The following is a 19,509-nucleotide window of genomic DNA, read 5'->3' as shown; positions in this document are numbered from 1 at the left end:
TAAATTTAATACAATATGTCTTATATGATTATTCAATATATATATATATATATATATATATATATATATATAGATTAAATAAATAAGTTCAAACTTCTTTAGAAAACTTTCTTAATTTTTGAAAACGTCCTCCTTATTCTATCGTGCCGATCCTTTCCTTTAATGGTGAAGAAGTAATTCTTAAGAAATATCTTCATCACAATTTATATATTTTGTATCATCCACTAAAACAGTACTCTATCTTGTATGTTATGTACAACTGTACTTATCCCTTGTGTTACTGGACGAAAACATCAAAGGAAAAGAAAAAGAACAAAGATTAGCCGGCAAAATTAGCTATGAAGCTATAATAAATAAATTAGTGATATAACTTGAATATAAACATGTTCATATTCAAAAGCAAAATATTCTATGACATGACATATGTGGTGAAAGCAAATACTCAACTATCTTAGGTAGAACTTAGCTGTCAAAGCCTTCAAATTGTCCGAATATGTACTCTTATTTAGCTTTTTCACATTTATACAAACAAAAAACATGTGGTTGTGTTTGTATTTATAAAGTAAAATGTCAAGAAGAGATAAGAGAAAGGGATTTCCACTAAATGCAGCATAAGACCATTTTTGAAATGTGAAAGTTGGAAAACCAAGTTATCACCAGAATCTTAAGATTCATTATCATGTCGTGTTTTTAGCAAATAAAGAGCAATCTTTATAAAGTCGCATTGTTTTTATTCTGATCACTCATTCGTTCTTATATCTTCTAGAGAGCATAGTTCTATAAACATCTTTTCATTATTCACCCCCAAAATTTCAGAATTTCACCTAAAAGGGGGATTATGAGGATTGCAATTCATAAATTTGAAACAAAATATTGGATGACGAAATGTTGTATGGTGACCTAATTTAATCTTTTAAAAAGGTAAACTATAGAAATTTAATGTTTTTCACACTTAAAAACTACCTTTTTTGTTTGTTTTGGGATAGCTAGTTAAATAACCGTCCAATTGATTGTTTATATTTTAACCAATATACATAAATTATATACGATTGTGCATATACTACACATGAATTTTATATACATCAGTCATCTATTGAATGAGAGGCTATTTAGATTAATACTTTTAATCAATATGATATCTGAAATGACTTGAATCCAGGACTTTTAAAAAAAAATTTAAAACTTCTTATTAAGTATGAATAAATTCATATCGTAACACATATTTGGTGGTCATCTATAAATGAAAAAGAAGTGGAATATATATTAACCTTTTTTGGGGTATATCCACATTTCCTATGTCCTACTCCTACCAAACTTAAATAACCCAGAGAAGCAAAAAGCAAACAAATCCTTTAAAAAAAAATGTGCTCACCGCGTCTTCCCGTCTGAAAGATACTTCCCAGCAGTTAAAAATCCTCCCTTTTTACTTATATTCTTCCCCAATTCTTGAAATTCAGTTTTAAGGCTTCTTCATCTCTGCTTCCAAGCTACTTCTTCCCTTACACACACACACACATTCAATTATATATACACATCCAATAAATTCTTGAATTTGCTCAATTTTTGTACAATACAGAGTGAGGAAAAAAGAAGAAATCAAGAATGATGAATAACAGAGATCTAGAGAGAGGAGGAGGAACAAAATCAAGAAATGGGACATCATATCCTCAACCAACATCAGCTTATTATGTGGAGAATTCTGAATCACAGTGGACATCTTGGTTGGTTCCAATGATTGTGGTTGCAAATGTAGCCATGTTTATTGTAATCATGTTTGTTAACAATTGTCCAAATAATATTAGTGACAGTTTTAACAGCAGAGGCAGAAAGTGTGTTGCAAGGTTCCTTGGGAGGCTTTCTTTTCAACCCCTTCAGGAAAATCCTCTTTTTGGACCCTCTTCTAACACGTAATTTTCCCTTTCTCTTTCCCCCTTTTTTTAGTTGAGCTAATTTTGTTGTTTAAAATTTTGATTTATAGACTAGTTTGAAGTTTTTTTTTCCAATTTGATATAGCTTTAGCTTAGTGAGATGCATTCTTGATTTCTGTTAATATGTGGTTCTTGAAAGACTGTTGCTTTGATCTAGTTAAAGGGGTTGGCTTTTACATACTATTTATTTGGGTAAAATTGTTCAGGCTTTTATAAAAAGTTTTTGGCTTTTTTTCAGTTTTTAAGTAGATCAAATTAATTCCAAAAAGGAAACTTTTGGCAGTAAAAGCATTAACTTTTTTGGTTAATTTGTGCCTGATTTGTGATTCAGTTCCTTTGTTGTGTCTATTTTGTCTAACTAAGAATTTTGTTCTGCGAGTTTATGCTCCTTTTCTTCAATCTAATTTTATTACAAGGTTTTAAATTGTGTCTTTATTATTACTGTATTTGTTGAAGTTTTTCGAATTAATGAAACCAACCTTACATGAAGATCTATTTGCGGGAGGTAATGGACATTGTCAAAAGCTCAATTCTGTTGATGGCAATGACTATTTTGTGAAAAATTCCATCATTCCCCATCCCATTCTCTACCATTTTTAGCTCACAACCTTCCCACAATCTTTGATAACACATGCATGCAAGATAACAACTCCCATACCCAAGAATTGTCTTGCTAATTACCCATTCTTAGATAAATTTCGAAATTAAGGGGAAGGGTGAAGAATCTTACCTTTAGGATGAAAAATTTCTTTGTTAATCATCAATGATTGAGCAAGAATTGATGGATAATAGGTTGAAGGTTACTCCCCCACACTAAGCACTCTTTCTCACTCTAAAAGTATCAGAAATTTGCTCACATTTGACTATGGCTTATGTTTTATCGAAGTAGGGTCGGGTAATAAAAACCCAACCTGCGACCGCATAATTCTTATGCGGTCTGCAGAATAGGCCGCATAATTGCCCTCCAGAACTGGGCAAATCTGACTCGGTTTGCGGTCATTATGCGGTCTGTAGACCTGTTCTGCAGTCGCATAATGCGTCGTAGAACCTCCCTCCGAAAAATCTCAAAACTGGATATGTGATCAGAGTGCGGCCCGCGAAATGGTTTTGCAGTCGCATAATGGGCCACGAAAATGACATAAAAAATGGCCCAAAACACTGTCTCACTCTGCGACCATTATGCGGTCCGCAGAGTGATTCTGCGGCCGCATAGTGGGCCGCAGAAGTGCATTTCTTCTGCCCAAAAATTTTTTTCCTTTACTTTCTAGTGCATTGTTCAATCCAAAAAGTTCGAGCCACGGCGAGCTTGCGACGAGCTGGCGACTAAATTTTGAAGCCCAGTTCGGCACCACGAAACATTATTTTTCCTTTTCGAAATCTTACTAGGCCATACACATGGAAGTGGGGATTTCTCAAAGTACGGACTAAACTTCAATTTTTGACATCCAGACTTGGTCCTCAACCTCCGAACACGATCCCGACTTATTCCCTTGGGCTTTTACTCATACTTCAAAGCTCCAAATAGCTCGAATTCATTCCATAACATCTACAAAGCACAGAATCATTCCTAAAAGGCGTAAAACACACAAAAGTGCAAAACACTTTCAATTAAAGCTCAAACATTAATAAATTATAGTGAATTAGAGTGCGATAAGCGACTAAAATACATAATTATATCATACCATCAACGAACTCTAGCAAAGAACCATCCTGCCTGCGTAATGCATAAAATCCTCAAACACGTAAGCCCAGTTCGGCACCACGAAACATTATTTTTCCTTTGCGAAATCTTACGGGGCCTTATATTCTCCCCCCACTTAGGATCATTCGTCCTCGAATGAGGGTCAAAATCTGTTATTAGCATCAAGTGTGTCCCAACTGTTAATTCACACTCACTAGTAGTTTCTAAATTTGGCTAACTCCCTAAATTTTCAAAAATATTGCTAGAGTTTTCCCTGTAACTAGGCCTATCCACCTATCAAAGAGCCCTAGAAACACATCCTCAAAATATATATATAACCCAATGACGTAACATAAGATAGTACCACACTAAGTGCTGTGTTTTCTGTAACTTTTTGTACATAATGAGACATCAACATAAATTTATTATAAAGAAAGAGGGGAAAAAAGGTTAATTGTGATGGATACTAGTGAACTGTCAGGTTGGTAAACAGATTCGGGAGGCTGTTTTCCATTTTTCCAGATTTGGAATCACCACTTCAAACTTTGAGGTTAATTTGAGCAGTGGATAGTTCTTCCGACCATCAGACCAAATCGGAAGATTCCAAAGTTTGTTCATTTGCTACTAAACTGCGAATCATTCTCTCTCCCTCTCCTTCTGCCTTTTTGTTCATTTCCATTGGGGGGGGGGGGTGCATATTGGACAGCAAACCAACTGTTAGATGGATAAAAATATGGATGAGAAGTTTTTTCATCCGATAACTAAAACTTACAAAATCAGGACACATGTAGAAGTGCTTCAGCAGAAAGTTTACACTAACCTTTGATGAAAAATGCTCTAGTTCCCTCTTAAGAATGTTGTCTTCACGGAGAGACTAATTGGATAAACTTTTTCTGTGTATTGCAGATAACGAGATACCTTTTTATGATGGTTGTGATTTATTATTGAAATATTTGTTACTTTATTACTTTAAAGGGGTGAATGTTCCCATGTGACCTTGCAAATTCTGATGTCACTCTTGTTTGAAAAAAATTAAGGAAAAAATGGAATCAGACAAAGGAACTGTTACATACTGATTCTTCACTGTAATTGTGCAGACTACAGAAACTGGGAGCGCTAGAATGGAATAAAGTAGTGAACGAGCATGAAGGCTGGAGACTTCTCACTTGTATCTGGTTACATGCCGGTGTTGTTCATTTGCTTGCCAACATGTTGAGTCTGGTTTTCATTGGGATTCGCCTTGAGCAGCAGTTTGGATTTGGTATGGTTCTCATTATCATTTTAAATTACAACAATTTTGTCTGTCTGTCTGTTCATTTCCCCCCTGAAATTGTGCCCTGTCATCTATGCATCTAGGGGTGCATTGCCATTTACTGAAATTACATGTTCTACTTGCATTCTATTTAAAAATAATTTCTGTTGCTTCTTTCAGATATTTCTGCCTTTTGTTTTCTGATCTTAGAATTCAACCAGTGTCCTACTTTGCTGCTTATTTTCTATTGCTCACTATTATCTACTGTTACATACAGTCCGTGTAGGGGTTATCTACCTTTTGTCCGGAATGGGTGGGAGCGTTCTTTCTTGCCTTTTCATTCAACGCAGCATCTCTGTTGGAGCTTCTGGTGCTCTATTTGGACTTCTTGGAGCTATGTTATCAGAGCTGCTTACTAACTGGACTATATATACCAATAAGGTATAACTCTATTATTCCGTTCTTTTATTTTATTCTTTTTTGTTTTTGTTTTGGGGATGGGGTCATGCGGAGATCTCAAGAGCTGCCTTATCCATTTCTTTTGATTTGCTTTCTTCTTCCACATGAAGTTTGACCTTTTTCTAATCATAACATATAAGTTTGTAGCCGTGATTGCAAAACCAAGCTATTCATATTGGCTCTTTAAGCACCTCTTGTGTTCTTACTCCAGTTGAGGAGGTTGTTTGATTCATTTATAACAAATTCTAAGTACCTAATTCCTCTACTAATCATCCTCATTTTTACAGGCTGCAGCTCTTTTCACTCTTATTATCATCATCGCGATTAACTTAGCTGTTGGTCTTCTTCCTCACGTTGATAACTATGCCCATATTGGAGGTTTCATGAGTGGTTTTCTTCTTGGCTTTGTTCTGCTACTACGACCTCAGTTTGGTTGGATCGAAAGGCAACACCTTCCAGCTGAAGCTCGCCTCAAGTCCAAGTTCAAAGTTTACCAATATGTTCTCCTGCTGATTGCCTCGATTTTGTTGATTGTTGGGTAAGCTCTATCACTGCTACGGTCAATTCTACATTTGCCTTATTCTAACATCTAATTTACGTAGTTCTTGTTGCTGCTTCCTATGAAATTTTTCACTCGTAAAAAATGATAGAAAGGTTGGTAATTTTTTTAGCTCGGGATAAGTTATTCGTTGATCATGATTAGATGTTGAGTATACTATGATCTGCATACAGAGACATATTTAGAATTCAGAGTCAGTGACTACTAAAGAACATGTCACTCACTACTCCTCTGCAACTATGGCTGTTGACTCACTATAAATCTATATCTGTATATCAACTAGTCGGGGTCAAGCTATATAAATCTTGTAAATCCGTTGTGCTCTTTTTGGGTCTACAGCAATATATATCTTAGAAGGATTTATGTCATTCACACTGGCAATTTAAACAACTTTACGCTATTATTATTAATGGTTTACAGGTTATTTATCATTTATTCCACATTACCATTCAAAACTTATTATAGATGGTTACTTTTAACGCAGTGAAACTTAATTGTGTAATTTTTTTTTTTTTAACATCTTCAATGTGTGGACTGCATATACATATTTATATACTGAGCCAAAAGCTAGGTTGCTCAGATCCTTCAAAGATACTGCCGGGTATGTGTCTAATCATCCAGAAGTTACACGCGTGCGATCACATTTTTGAAGGATCCAAGCAACATAGTCCAGAAGTAGTGATGTGTCCAAATCCGCCGTATCTGATCATCCACCTAATTGTTTTTTCTTTTTCTTTTTTCCTTCCAAATTCTACAGAGTCACAGTGGGATTGGTGATGCTATTTAGAGGTGTGAAGGCAAACGAGCATTGCAGTTGGTGCCGTTACTTGAGCTGCTTGCGTACATCACGTTGGAGCTGTGATAACTAAGAGCTTTTCCATTCTGTTCTGCGGCTATGATATTTCTCATTATTTCTGTCTTTATTCATCTTAGACTAATTAAAACATATTGTTCATATGTTACTTTTACATGTATAGCGACTGCTGGTTTTGTTGTGTGGATATATTATAATATATTGTAAATCTGTATACTATTTGCAGTGGATCTCCATTCTTTATGTAAGATAAGCAAAATTTTTTACCTTGTTATTATATTGTTTAAGCAAATGACAAATTTCTATGAATGGCAATGAAATGACGAAGTCTACCAACAAATCTTAGTGCTATTGGTACATTATGCCCCTTTACAATTTTAAAGAAAATGATCTTTTTAGATCAAATCTTAGCTCCTTTTTAAATCAAATAAAGTTACCTTTTTATCCCTTCATATTTCATCTACTAGATTAAAAAATTTACTGTCAACTCAACCCCTTCAGGTTATATACTGTTTAGGCAATCCTTATAGATCAATTTACTGTCAAATGCACTTAGAGATAATTAAGTGTTTGTCACCTGGGTTAATCGCAATGATGACAATAAGAGTTATATATATAACACAAATACACACACAGAGTAACTATTTGGACAAGCAAAATATAAGAAGTAAATCAAGTTTACATATTAAATTTCTCAGATAGATAAATTGACAGAGGCGAAACCAGGATTTGAAGCTTGTGAGTTCGAGATTCTAGTTCGTTTATGTTACTGAGTTCTAAATTAACAATTTATACGCGTTCAGACCAAATTACTGGGTTCGGCCACAAATCATATGCTAGCTCCGCCCCTATAAATTGATATATGTACTTTTATGTTATTAGTGCCACTTAGTTTAGCGAATTTAGTGGGAAAAATGTTGATTTTAAGTTAGCTTTAAGATTTAGGGATAAGAGATAATTATCCCATGTTTGGTAGGGATAAGAGACCGGATAATTAATTCCGGGATTAAATTTGAGATGAGTTTATCCTATGTTTGGTTGGAAAAAAATAGTGGTATAACTAATTCCGGGATTAATTATCACTGGATGGTAATGTTTTTTTATCCTATGGGAGGGTGGAATAACTAATCCCGAAATAACTTGTTTGGGCCAAACGACCCGAAGAGACCAACAAATACAATATGATCTTACTTCAGGAAGATAGATTTTTGCTTAAAAAAAGTAAAATCACTTCAGCATAGAAAAAAACAGAAACATTCTACTAATTGATAAGGGAAAAAAAAACACACATTCTGCAATGCCTGCAAAACACACACCAAAAGGTGTGATTATTTTATTACTACAAGATTACAACAACTCTTTTATTGCAAGCAAGCAGGCTAAGGCTATTGCATATTTGCAATATGCCATAGACAGTACCCTCTACTTAAAACCAGCTGCGGGTTTGGATTTCACATCGCTGAGGGCTAACGCGGCATAAACCGGGGAGATTCTGAGCAGTCTGAAGCATTTCTTGCCTTTCTCTTCCCTGCAATTCTCCTCTCTGTTGCTCTTGTTGCACCACTTGCCTTAGTCCCTCGCAACGGCATTGTGGATCTTGAATCTGTTGCAGCTGCTGACAGCAACGTTGTACGTCGCCGCGGCTTTGGTCCTCTTCTTCCTCAGAAGATTGGCTTCTCTGCCTCAGATACTGCTGACATGAACGTAGCTGCTGTGCCTATTGTAGAATAACAGAAAGTAATTAAAAAGAGTGGATTCTAGGCGTGAGAATAAGAGATGCGCTAAAATCAATTAATTAGCCACTTCTTAAGAGATGTGCCTGAATTTATAGAGTTGGAAACTGAGGCTATTGAATTATCTTATTGCATGAAGAGACATGTTCGTTTAAATTTACATTTATCTTTAAATTCAAGTTTTAGATGAAAGTCAAAAGTATCAGATCTTTTAATATCTTGAACGTTTAATTATTTCTCCATATATTTTTACATGAAGGCATTTGATAGAACATGAGTTTAAGAAAAAAAATTGAAATTTATGGTTTTAAAATTGCCATAATATTTGTATGACTATAAAATCGTATCATTAACAATATTGATAATAAAATATTAAAAAATTTCTAGGGAAATTCGCAGCCTGCTCACTTTTCAGGAGTTCATAAACCACACAGAAGATGTGAACTAGACAAGTCCGGTGCGACGAGATCTGACTGAAGAGGCTACTGCTAAGAATTAATCCTAGGTCTCCCATGTGTAAAACTACCAGGCAAGTCCAGTGCGACGAGATCTGACTGAAAATGCTACTGCTAAGAATTAATCCTAGGTCTCATATGTGTAAAACTACTTACCCAACCAACTCAACCCACCTTTACGGACATTAATTATAAAATATTATTAAGAGTAAAATAAAAAATTTAAAGTTACATTATGTTTAAATATAAAAAGATATCCTTTCTTTTAAATAAACTAAAAAGAAGTACAAATTATGTAACACCTGTTGGATTTGTTGCTGGCAGCGACGGGACTGCTGGTTCTCAGCCTCTTCAGAAACAGTAATGGTGATACTACGGGAGCTAGAAACAGTGATTGCCATGAAAAGTATGGCTAAAGAAATGGCTCCAAGAATCATTACTCTAGCCATTTTGAAAACTCAGATGATTCTAATATTTTCTTTTGTAATGAAGATGTGATGGGGATACTGTTCTATAGAAGCAGCCATTTTATAGGGGATTAAAGAGGTTGCATGTTAAGTACGTGGCTGAAGAAATTTGTGTAGGTTTTAGCAGCTGGACATATATATATATATATATATATATATATATATATATATATATATATATATATATATATATATATATATATATATATATATGGTGTCTTTGCATGCTGTGATGTTTTTTATATCTTCTCTTTGCCTCCACGTACGTGACTTTTGTGAAGAGAAGAGAATCCACTCTTACAAATTAAACAAAATTTCAATTTGTTAGATTTCAGAAATTAGAAACTGATTTTGGAGCTGCATGTATGGAGAAGGTTGTTTGTATTAGCTTATCAAATTGTAGATATACTTAACACAGATGGCAAGGTGGATAGAAGGAGCCATAATTTCAATTTTATGATTTATGAATTCTAGAACGATATTTTTTAACATTAAAACATTTAAGCAATAATATACTCCTTCCGTCTTATTTTATGTGATGGTGGTACATGGATTTTAAAAATAAAATAAAAATTTTTGAAATTTGTAATCTAAAGTATAAATTATAGAAATTTATGATTATAAACTATCATTTTAAATGTAAAATAGGAAGTTTAAAATTAATACGACATATAGAAATGTGTTCTTGACCGACTAAAAAGGAAAAAGTGTCACATAAGTTAGGACAAAAGAATTAATAACATTTAAATTGGAAAAGTTTTTGATTTGTCCTTTTATAGAAAAGGAAAAGAAGAGGTGTTTGTTTGAACTTGATCGTGAAATAGTTAGTTTTGCATATGTTGGAAGAATTATTTTTTAGAGAACAGCTTTTATTTAGCTGTTTTTTTCTTCTTTTCCGAAGATGAATAAAACAAATGGTATCTGGAAGAAAACAGAAGAAGAAACATTTGATGTTTGTTTTCGAAAGCCAAACAACTGTTTTTTGGCCCTATATATCCGATGAAATTATGCAAGATTAAAACAGAAACGCAAGGTGTTCAGTTGGTAATAACTTTGATTGAAGTGTTAAAATAAAATAAAATTGTCAAGTTTAGAGCGCTGGCGTATTTAGCCATTTTTTTTTTACTTTAATGTTAATATACTTGTTGAATTATCAAATTTTTATTCAACCCATCCATTGTACAAAAAGAATTAATCTAAATAGCCGTCCATCCGATCGCTTAAATTAAAAATAACCGGTGAATGTGTAATATAAATATTATTCATGTATAAAATATGTATAATTGTGTATAATCAGTACATAATTTGTGTATACCGGCTAAGAAAAGTAAACAATGAATTTGTCCGGCTATTTATGTAAAAACTCATTGTACAATTCACCTAATCTCTACTACCCCTATGTTTAAATTTAGATGATATAGTTTGATTTGATACAAAGTTTAAGAAAAAAAGAAGCTTTTCAAATATGTTGTCCTAAAAGTTTAACGGGTAAAAACTTTGTGGAGCCATGATATTTGGTGGTTATAAACGTTTCCATTAAGGATAAAATTGATAAATAAAAAAGTTTAAAATTAAATTATTTCTAAATATAAAAATATATTATTTTTTTTAAAACAGATTAATAAAGAATGTGTGCCATTTAGATTAAACGAAGGGAGTATTATAGTTTCTCGTTATGTGATTTCCTCATACAAAAGTACATTGTTCCTTCATACAACATTATTCCTTCGTATATTTTACGTTTGGCACCGTTGCTTATATATGCCTTGTCGTTTATACATATGGTATCAAACGACATAATCATTGCGTCGGAACTACATATAAAATGAATTATTTATGCCTTCGAACTTACGTGATTGTTTGTAGTTCGATGAACTTACTAGCTACTAATATTAAATTAGAAGGTAACTACCTATATAGCCTTTTAGATTTTGCACGATTCATCAGTTAAACACTCACATTAGTTCTACTTTTTTTTGGGTAATTTTGCTTACTCACTTTTGATTTATTAGCGTATTACGATTTGCTTAAAATTCGATAACATATGTTGCACTAGAAGAAAATGTTGTAATCATGAGTTAGACTCCTTAAATTTTTTATATCGTTTAAAATGGCACCAGATTACTTTTCTATTTGATAAAAGTGAATGACATCCATCTTACGATAAAAATAAGAATATATATAGAACATACATTTTAATTTATTTCTTTTTATTTAATTTTTTTAGACTAAAAATATTATTCGAGTTCACATTTCTGTTACATTATTATACTATCCCAAACACGCTTTCTACTTAAATATTGTAATATTATAAAAATCGATCTCAGGTGTCTTAGGAAGCGACACTTAGTCAAGGATGACCGGTTGGTAACTCAACTATAGTGACAACGAATACAAACCTGATCCAATAAGAAGCAATTCAAGATACCACCACCGTTATACAATAAGAAGCAATTTAAGATACCACCACCGTTATTCTTATTCAAGATACCACTACCGTTATAAAAATGTTACAGAAGACCCCAAAATTCCTCCCGACTTTATTAATCTTTATTAATCTTTATTGAACTTTATTATCTTTTATTATTCTTTATCACCTTTTAATTACCATTTATTAAAAAATTTCTCCCGACTTTATTAATCTTTATTGAACTTTATTACCTTTTATTATTCTTTATCACCTTTTAATTACCATTTATTGTATCATTAATATTAGTACCTCATAGCTCTAGTATAAATAGATGCTCATTCTATAAGACATCAAGAAATATTGATAGCAAAGGGCTAGTATTTTTTCTCTTTATACAAGTAATGTCGAAATGCTCAGACTTGTCTTTTCTTCAATTAATCTTATTTAATTTGTTTTCTTCTATTATTCTTATTTAATTTGTTTGTACTTTATTATTTTATTTTAATAAATTAATTTAACCCACATATCTATGTCTATAAATCACGTTATAAATCACGTTATAAATTCAACCGTAAAAAAAGAAGTAAAACACCCTTCTTAATTGGCGTACACTTACTTTACATTTTATTCATTTTTCAGCCGGAAGGAGTTTGAAATGAAAAGTGAAAAGTGTTGTTTGAACTAAGAAACAAAGGTGGTTATATTCATTGCATCAAACTTAGAGAGAAAAGATAATAAGTACATAATTATTACTCAAAAACAAAAAGTTACACCAAACTACTTGGAAGAAAACACACCAAAAGGTGATTTATTCATTACTAGTATTACTCATTTATTATAACAAGAAGAAGCTAACTAAAGCAAAAGCCTCTTAATTAGAAGAAGGGACTGCGGGTTGGGATTTCGCATCGTTGAGGGCTAATACGGCATAAACCGGGAAGGGTCTGAGCAGTCCTGAAAACTTCTTGTCTTTCTCTGCATTGCAATTCTCCTCTCTGTTGCTGCTGCTGCACCACCTGCCTTATTCCTTCACACCTGCACTGCTCATCTTGTATTTGTTCCAGCTGCTCACAGCACCTGTTTAGAACATGTTGAAAACAGTAAATAACTTAAAGGTTAAAAGAATATTTTAATCTAAAATTCATTTCTCTATCGAGTTGAGTCATTCCAGTATATAACTAGGAGTTTGAGAATTAGATATTCTGTGTCAATTCGAATATTGTTGCTCAATTTGCAAAATATTTAAAAAGAGTTTTGAAAAATCATATAAAAATAATTTGTTTGACTATCCAAATATAATAGTGTCACGTAAATGAGATAAAAATATATTAGAAGTAACGTATAATATTATATTCCATCTGTTTAACGTTTAGTATTATATCCCCTCTGTTTCACTTTATGTATGTGAAATTGTTTAAATTAGCATGGAGTTTAAAAAGTTTTTAAGAATTAATTTTAAACGCGTGATCGAAAACAACTTAAAATATTTGTATAGTTATAAAAACTTTTTATTAAGATTAAAATGAAAAGTTTAAATTAACTTGTTTCTAAATATAATTTTGAAAGCTTTCATTCCTTTTAATTAAAGGACTGAAACAATTTAGAAATACTTGCATTCCTTTTTAAAAAAGGAAAACAAATTAGAAATATTTGTATAGCTAAAAAAACTTCTCATTAATAATAAAATGAAAAGTTTAAATTAATTTCTTTTCAAATCTCGAAAGCTGTCATTCCTTTTTAAAGAACTAAAATAATTTAGAAGTACTCGTATAGCTAAAAAAATTCTCACTAAGATTAAATAGAGGTGTAAATTAACTTGCTTCCAAATTTTTCCAAAACTGTCATACTTCTTTTAACTGACTAAAAGAAATTTTGCCACATAAATTTCAAATTCGAAAGTTATCATTCTTTTTTTTAACTGAATAAAAAAAATATTGCCACATAAATTATTAAAACATATCCCAGAGTTAATATATATAAAGAGCCTAGTTTATATTCCAACATTACCTAGGAAATTCTTGGCGCCAGTCTCTGCCTTGGTTGTCAAATTCCTCTTCCTCCTCAGAGAATCTGGTGCTTTGTCTCAAATACTGTTCGCAAGAGCGTAACTGCTGTGCCCTTTGGATTTGTTGCTGGCAACGTTGGGAAATTTGGTCCCTTGGGTTTTCAGCATCTTCAGCTATGGTAATTGTGGTACGAAAGCTAGAAGCTGTGACTGCCATTAAAAGTATGGCTAAAGAAACAACTCCAATGATCATTACTTTAGCCATTGTTGAAGGGATGATTCTTTTTTTATTTTAATGAAGATGTGATGGTTTTAATGCTATAGAGAAAGTGTGAATTTATAGGGGAACAAAAGGGGTTGCATGTTAAGTACGTGGCTGAGGAAATACTATAGGTATTGGCAGGTGGATAGTATATGCTTTGCATGGTTCTATGTTTTGCTTCTTTGCTTCCACGTACCTTTTGTAAAGAAAGAATCCATATACTCCTGCAAACAAAGCAAATTTTGTTTGTTTAGTAAAAATAGGGAGTAAGTGATTTTGGAAGTTATGCAAGTTGGCTCAGCATTTGAGGCAATGCCTTGGAGGTTTTAAGAATTCTCATTACTAGAAAAAGGCGGATTACTTGGGATTTTCCTAGGGATGATATAACAAAATTCGCAGTTAACTTGTTTTTCTGCGGAATTTCCTATCAAAATAAATCCGTTAGAAAAACTTTCGTAGGTAATTCTTACTTGGGAATTAAAATATCCCCAGGTAAATTATCCGGGGCTTTTGTATCCCCATGTAACTTACTTGCGGATTTATCAGTGAAACATATCAAAAAATTCGTAAACAAAAGGATTTTTCTTGGGAATGTTTGTAGGAAGAAATTCGCAGGTAATTCCCCATGATTATCCTCAAGTAAGTCCATAGAAAATTTTGAGGTGAAAATTTATGGACGAAAGGGATTTTCTTGTTAATATTTATGAAAATATTCCACAGGAAAATTCTTTTGAAAAGCCCCAAGTAAAATTCGCAGGAGCACATTTTCGCAAGAAAAAATTCCAAGTAATAAATATTCGCAGGTAAATCACCATGTAAAACTGCCAATGAAACGAAAGAATTATTTGAAATCCCCCAAAAAATCCCTAAGTAATATTTTCGTAGGAAAATCCGTATGTAGTATTGGTTAGAAAATCCCCATGTAATTTGTTTTGCAGGTAAATTCCCATATAAAATCGACACGTTTCAAAATATTTTCCCATAAAAATTCGCAAGTAATCTATACATTTTTAAAATGTTATTTTTGTTTAATTCTTGCTTATATTCTTACAATTCAACTATATTATCATAATCATTCCACACACGTCTAATATAATTATAACATTAATATTAATAACATATAATCCTTAATCAAAAATTAATATTAATAATGTTTTCACCGAAAAAACATAATTCATAATATTAATATTAATAACATATAATCCTTAATCAAAAAGCAAAATATCGCAAATGTGAAACTTAATAGTCTAATGAACATCTCAATCCTAATTGTAGTCACTTTCATTCACGTTTCCAGGGTTAGAACCACTTTCATTCACATTATTAGAGTCATCGTCACTTTCATTCTCAGATCCTTGATTGTCTTCCTGAGATGATAACTCATTTGAAGACGATGCATTGGAATTCACATACTTCTTCAATAAGTCTAATTCCTTCCCGATCTTTTTATTTTTGCTCCGCTCTTCTTGCAATTCAGCATATAAGTCAGCATTGGAAGCATGCACCTGAGATTTAATCATCTCATCAATTTCTCCTGGTAAAGTAGATGTTGAATGCTTAAGTGCTTTTACGGAGCCAAGGCCTGCAACCCTTCCTTTTTTTTTTCCACCAACAGATTGCACCCAAATATCCATTTTACTTGGCTTGCTGAATTAGTGTCTCCTAGCTCAGTTGATGCACTTTGAGAAGCTCAAAATTCTTGTTTCTTTTTTTTTCTTCAAAATTATTCTGCACCAAGATAGTTATTTGAGATATTATATAATTCCAACGATGTTCTTTGGAGAAAAAAATACTAAGGACAAGAATTAAGTAAAGTTCTTAGGAGAAAAACTATATAACAAGGGCCCAAAAATGGTGAACCAACTGCTCAAATACAAGGAGTCAAGAACATAAGCTGAATCTTGTACCAAAAATGTGTCTTTATGAAGCTTGTAACAAATCCACAATCTCATTCAAAGAAGAACTTTAACATCTAATATGAAGGGCTGATCATTTTGACAATTGAATTGAAATTAAGCAAATAATTGAATGTTGCAACAGTGAAATAGAAATAATAGCAGACAAAGAGGATGACCAACAAGTTCCTATAACAAATTAGTAAAAAGAAACTCTCTTTTACTGTTTACTTCCATAATAGCGCCACCTAGCAGATGATAGCAAATGAGAAAGTATATTCAGGGCAGCAAGCTACTTTGAGCAGCAAAGTAAAAGTTAGTCTTCACATGTTAGATGTAGCTCAAAAACGAAAAGTAAAAGCTGCTTTGAGTACTTAAACAATATCCAGCAAAGTAACAGTTGGTCTTCACTTCTTCACTTGTTAGATGTAGCTAAAAAAAAAAAAAAATAGCTGCCCATATTGTAAGTCAATAATGAAAATAAAGATCTATATCAATTCTCTACCAATTCAATCAAATTTGCATCTTAATCAATAAAGAGACCTATCACTTACTCATTAGACTATTCACATCAGTATGTATCCACTTGTAATTCTTTTTAGGAACTAAGAACTAGCAGCATGTGTTAGGAATGAAACTTCTGAAATAACGTACAAACTAGAATCACTTTATTTTATTGAACTCCTTGGTCTGGTTGCAGATTTCCATTGTAAAGAGTGACCAATTTGTCTCTGTACATAGCACTTGGACCACCTCTTAGCTCTAGTAAATTGCATTCAGTTAATGTTATTGTGATATTTATAACCATATTTATACCTTAATTTTATACCACAGAAAATAAAGTAAAACTTAGTTTTAAATTTTCTGCAAATCTAAGAAAAGTGACACCAAGGATATATATAAAAGTTAGGAAACACGGCACCTTAGTTGCTTGTCATATTAAGCTAGACCAAGTGTAGTGCAAAAGAGGTTATACTATTTAGTTAAAGACACTTTTCTTTAGCAGGATGTATAAGGAAAGATTGGTTGGTGAAAATAAAAGTGTTTCAGGATTAATGATATATCCAGGTAAAATTGTTAGACCAAACAATAATGAAAAAGTTAATAATTTTATTTTTGTAAACATTAGCAAACAACTCAAGTTCATCTTTGCATCTTGATCAAAGATAACAACTTCCTGTGATCAGTCAACTATAGATATTTATGCTCTCCATTTAGGAGATAACAACTTACTTTTTTCAACCCGATTTATGGTATGTATACCAAAATGTAAGAATAGAAGGAAAACTTACATAAGCAGCTTCAGCTTCAGCTTTCTCATTTATCCAACATTTTTCTTTTTTTGTGCGATGAGTCTGGTAATAAAATTCCGCAATTGAAGGTTCTTTTCCAGTAGCTTCCTTCTGGAAATAAAGGAAATACTATGTTATCAACACTGAATATGATGTTATTTTCTTGAAGAAATTAATTTAAAAAGATCTATATATTACCATTCTCTTCCAAATCACTAGATGAGGTATACAACCACTTGTATGAACTGAGGCGCCGTCATTTGAATTGCGATTCTTTTTGTTTTGTTCGGACTTTGACTTAAATTCAGGAGACTCTCAATACTCCTTCATCTCCTTGAATACATCATCCCCCATCCAATGTGGTTTCAAAGGCAAGTGTTTTCTAATATCTTGAAAAAGTTGGGTGATTTTTGCAGCTGCTCTTTTCTCAAAATTGCCCCGTATAGCTTCATTATAGTGAGGGAGCCATCTGAATTTCTTCTGCATGTATCAAATAAAAATTTCATTAGCCATACAATCTCACACCTACAATATTTGAATATGAACCAGATTATAAATTTCATCACCTTGAATTTCTCAAACCACATATCGCGAATAGATTGTGGAAACTTCTTCCAAGAAGGTTTAGCTAGCTCAAATTTACTACGAATGCAAGTACCAATACCTTCAATAACTGGCTTATGAGGATCAAACCTACATAAAATACACTAGTTATGTTACGTGGCGCCTTCCTGAAGTTCCTTGGAAGGGCGACGTAAGGCTAAGCAACCGATGTCAGTGCGGTTGCTGTCCGCCAACTGAGACCTCCTCCGTACGCTAGACTAGAATGTCAGTGCCGTACGAAATAATCAATAGCGTGAGCAATTGAACGAGCGGAAACGAGTAATTGATGATGAAAGCTGATTGTATTGATGATGATGAAAGCTATTACAAAATGCTATGCGGTGTCGGGGGGGACGGGGGGGAGAGACACCAGTACAGAGAATAGTTTGAATGCTTGAATGTTTGAATGCTTTGGTCCCCCTTAATAATGCTTAAAAAAAATAAACCAAAGTTACATAAGTTGACCTATGAAAGCTGTAGAGGCACACTAAAAGAAAATGATGTAAAACTAATCTATAATTACAATGAAAATGACTTAGTCTTCTACAAGGTAGAAGCAAGTCCGATGGCAGCAACTTTGTCTTGAGCATCAGGGTCTGTGCGCGCATTGCTGCCGGCGCGCGCGACACTATTTGGATCAGCCTGCGGCTGGACGCTGACGCTTGGCATAGGATCTGGGCGCGCGACATTGTGTGTGCGCGCAACACTGTTGGCAACATGATGGTCTGTGCGCGCGGCATTGTCTGTGCGCCCGGCATTATTGGCATTCGCCAGCCGCTGGGCGCTGGCTAGGATGATCGGTGGGGCGACAGAGGCACATGCGTGCTTGTCACTTGGCGCTGCCGAGACCACGAGGCCGACCATGGCGCTAGGCGTTAGGAGGCTTGCCAGGACACCACAGGACACGTCCAAGGGGTCATGGGTCGATAATGGAAAGCAGCCCATGACATTCTCCCTCACCTGAGTTGGCGACGCCCTCGGAGCCTTACCTGTAGGATGATGATTGGTCAGGCTCTTGTTGGCTGGGAGGTCTGTTCCTCTCGGTCTTGTGAGGTGGCTTTCTGAATGATGTTCCATGTATTTCTGAAATGTTCTGAGGCGGCTGGCATGGAAGACTGGGTGGATTTTCCACCAGGCTGGTGTGTTCAGCTGGTATGTGGATTTCCCAATACGTCTTTCAATGAACAAGGGTCCGATGTGTCTTTGCAATAGGCGAGGGTCATGAGACCTCTATGCAAACAAGTTCTGCCTCGGGGTTCTTACCATCACTAAGTCTCCTTCTTGATGTTGGACAAAGCGAAGGTTTTGTTCAGCATACCTCGTTACCCTCTCTTGGGCTTTGACAAGATAGCTCCGCACTATCTCTAAAGTTTGCTCCCATTCTTTTGAGAAACTGGCAGCTCGAGACGATGTTGGCATGTTTGGTGCACTCACAGTCTGTGGGAGTAGCGGTTACTGTCCGGTAACAATTTCAAAAGTGCTTTTGTTTGTAAGGGCGCACTTTTGTGAATTGAAACACAACTGAGCAACATCAAGAAGCTTCACCTAATTCGTTTGTGATCCGGTTGCAAATTGGCGGAGCTATTCCTCCAGCATGTCATTGAACCGGTCTGTCTGGCCATTTGCTTGTTGATGGAAGTTTGAGTTATGACTCAATTTGGATCCGAGGCACCTGAAGAGATGGGTCCAAAATT

General features: G+C 34.0%; 2 protein-coding genes across 2 annotated transcripts; one reads left to right on the top strand and one right to left on the bottom strand.

Annotated features, from left to right (window-relative positions):
- The first annotated feature begins 1,347 nt into the window (after nucleotides 1–1,347).
- LOC107784097 (RHOMBOID-like protein 2) lies at nucleotides 1,348–7,008 on the top strand. The gene is made up of 5 exons (XM_016605164.2): nucleotides 1,348–1,907; nucleotides 4,707–4,870; nucleotides 5,139–5,302; nucleotides 5,608–5,858; nucleotides 6,637–7,008. Exons 1-5 carry the CDS (start codon nucleotides 1,603–1,605, stop codon nucleotides 6,746–6,748), a joined length of 996 nt encoding a protein of 331 aa, XP_016460650.1. The 5' UTR covers nucleotides 1,348–1,602; the 3' UTR covers nucleotides 6,749–7,008.
- A 923-nt stretch (nucleotides 7,009–7,931) lies between these two features.
- On the bottom strand, nucleotides 7,932–14,084 carry LOC107784096 (2S seed storage albumin protein-like). The gene is made up of 4 exons (XM_075245865.1): nucleotides 13,766–14,084; nucleotides 12,636–12,835; nucleotides 9,184–9,338; nucleotides 7,932–8,410 (listed from the first exon to the last, which is right to left on the bottom strand). Exons 1-4 carry the CDS (start codon nucleotides 14,026–14,028, stop codon nucleotides 8,120–8,122), a joined length of 909 nt encoding a protein of 302 aa, XP_075101966.1. The 5' UTR covers nucleotides 14,029–14,084; the 3' UTR covers nucleotides 7,932–8,119.
- Nucleotides 14,085–19,509: the final 5,425 nt, after the last annotated feature.

This window comes from Nicotiana tabacum, chromosome 23, assembly GCF_000715075.1.
Source record: "Nicotiana tabacum cultivar K326 chromosome 23, ASM71507v2, whole genome shotgun sequence".
In the NCBI taxonomy this organism is placed as follows: Eukaryota; Viridiplantae; Streptophyta; class Magnoliopsida; order Solanales; family Solanaceae; genus Nicotiana; species Nicotiana tabacum.
Note: the sequence above shows the minus strand (reverse complement) of the source record. Positions and strands in the feature narration are given on the sequence as shown.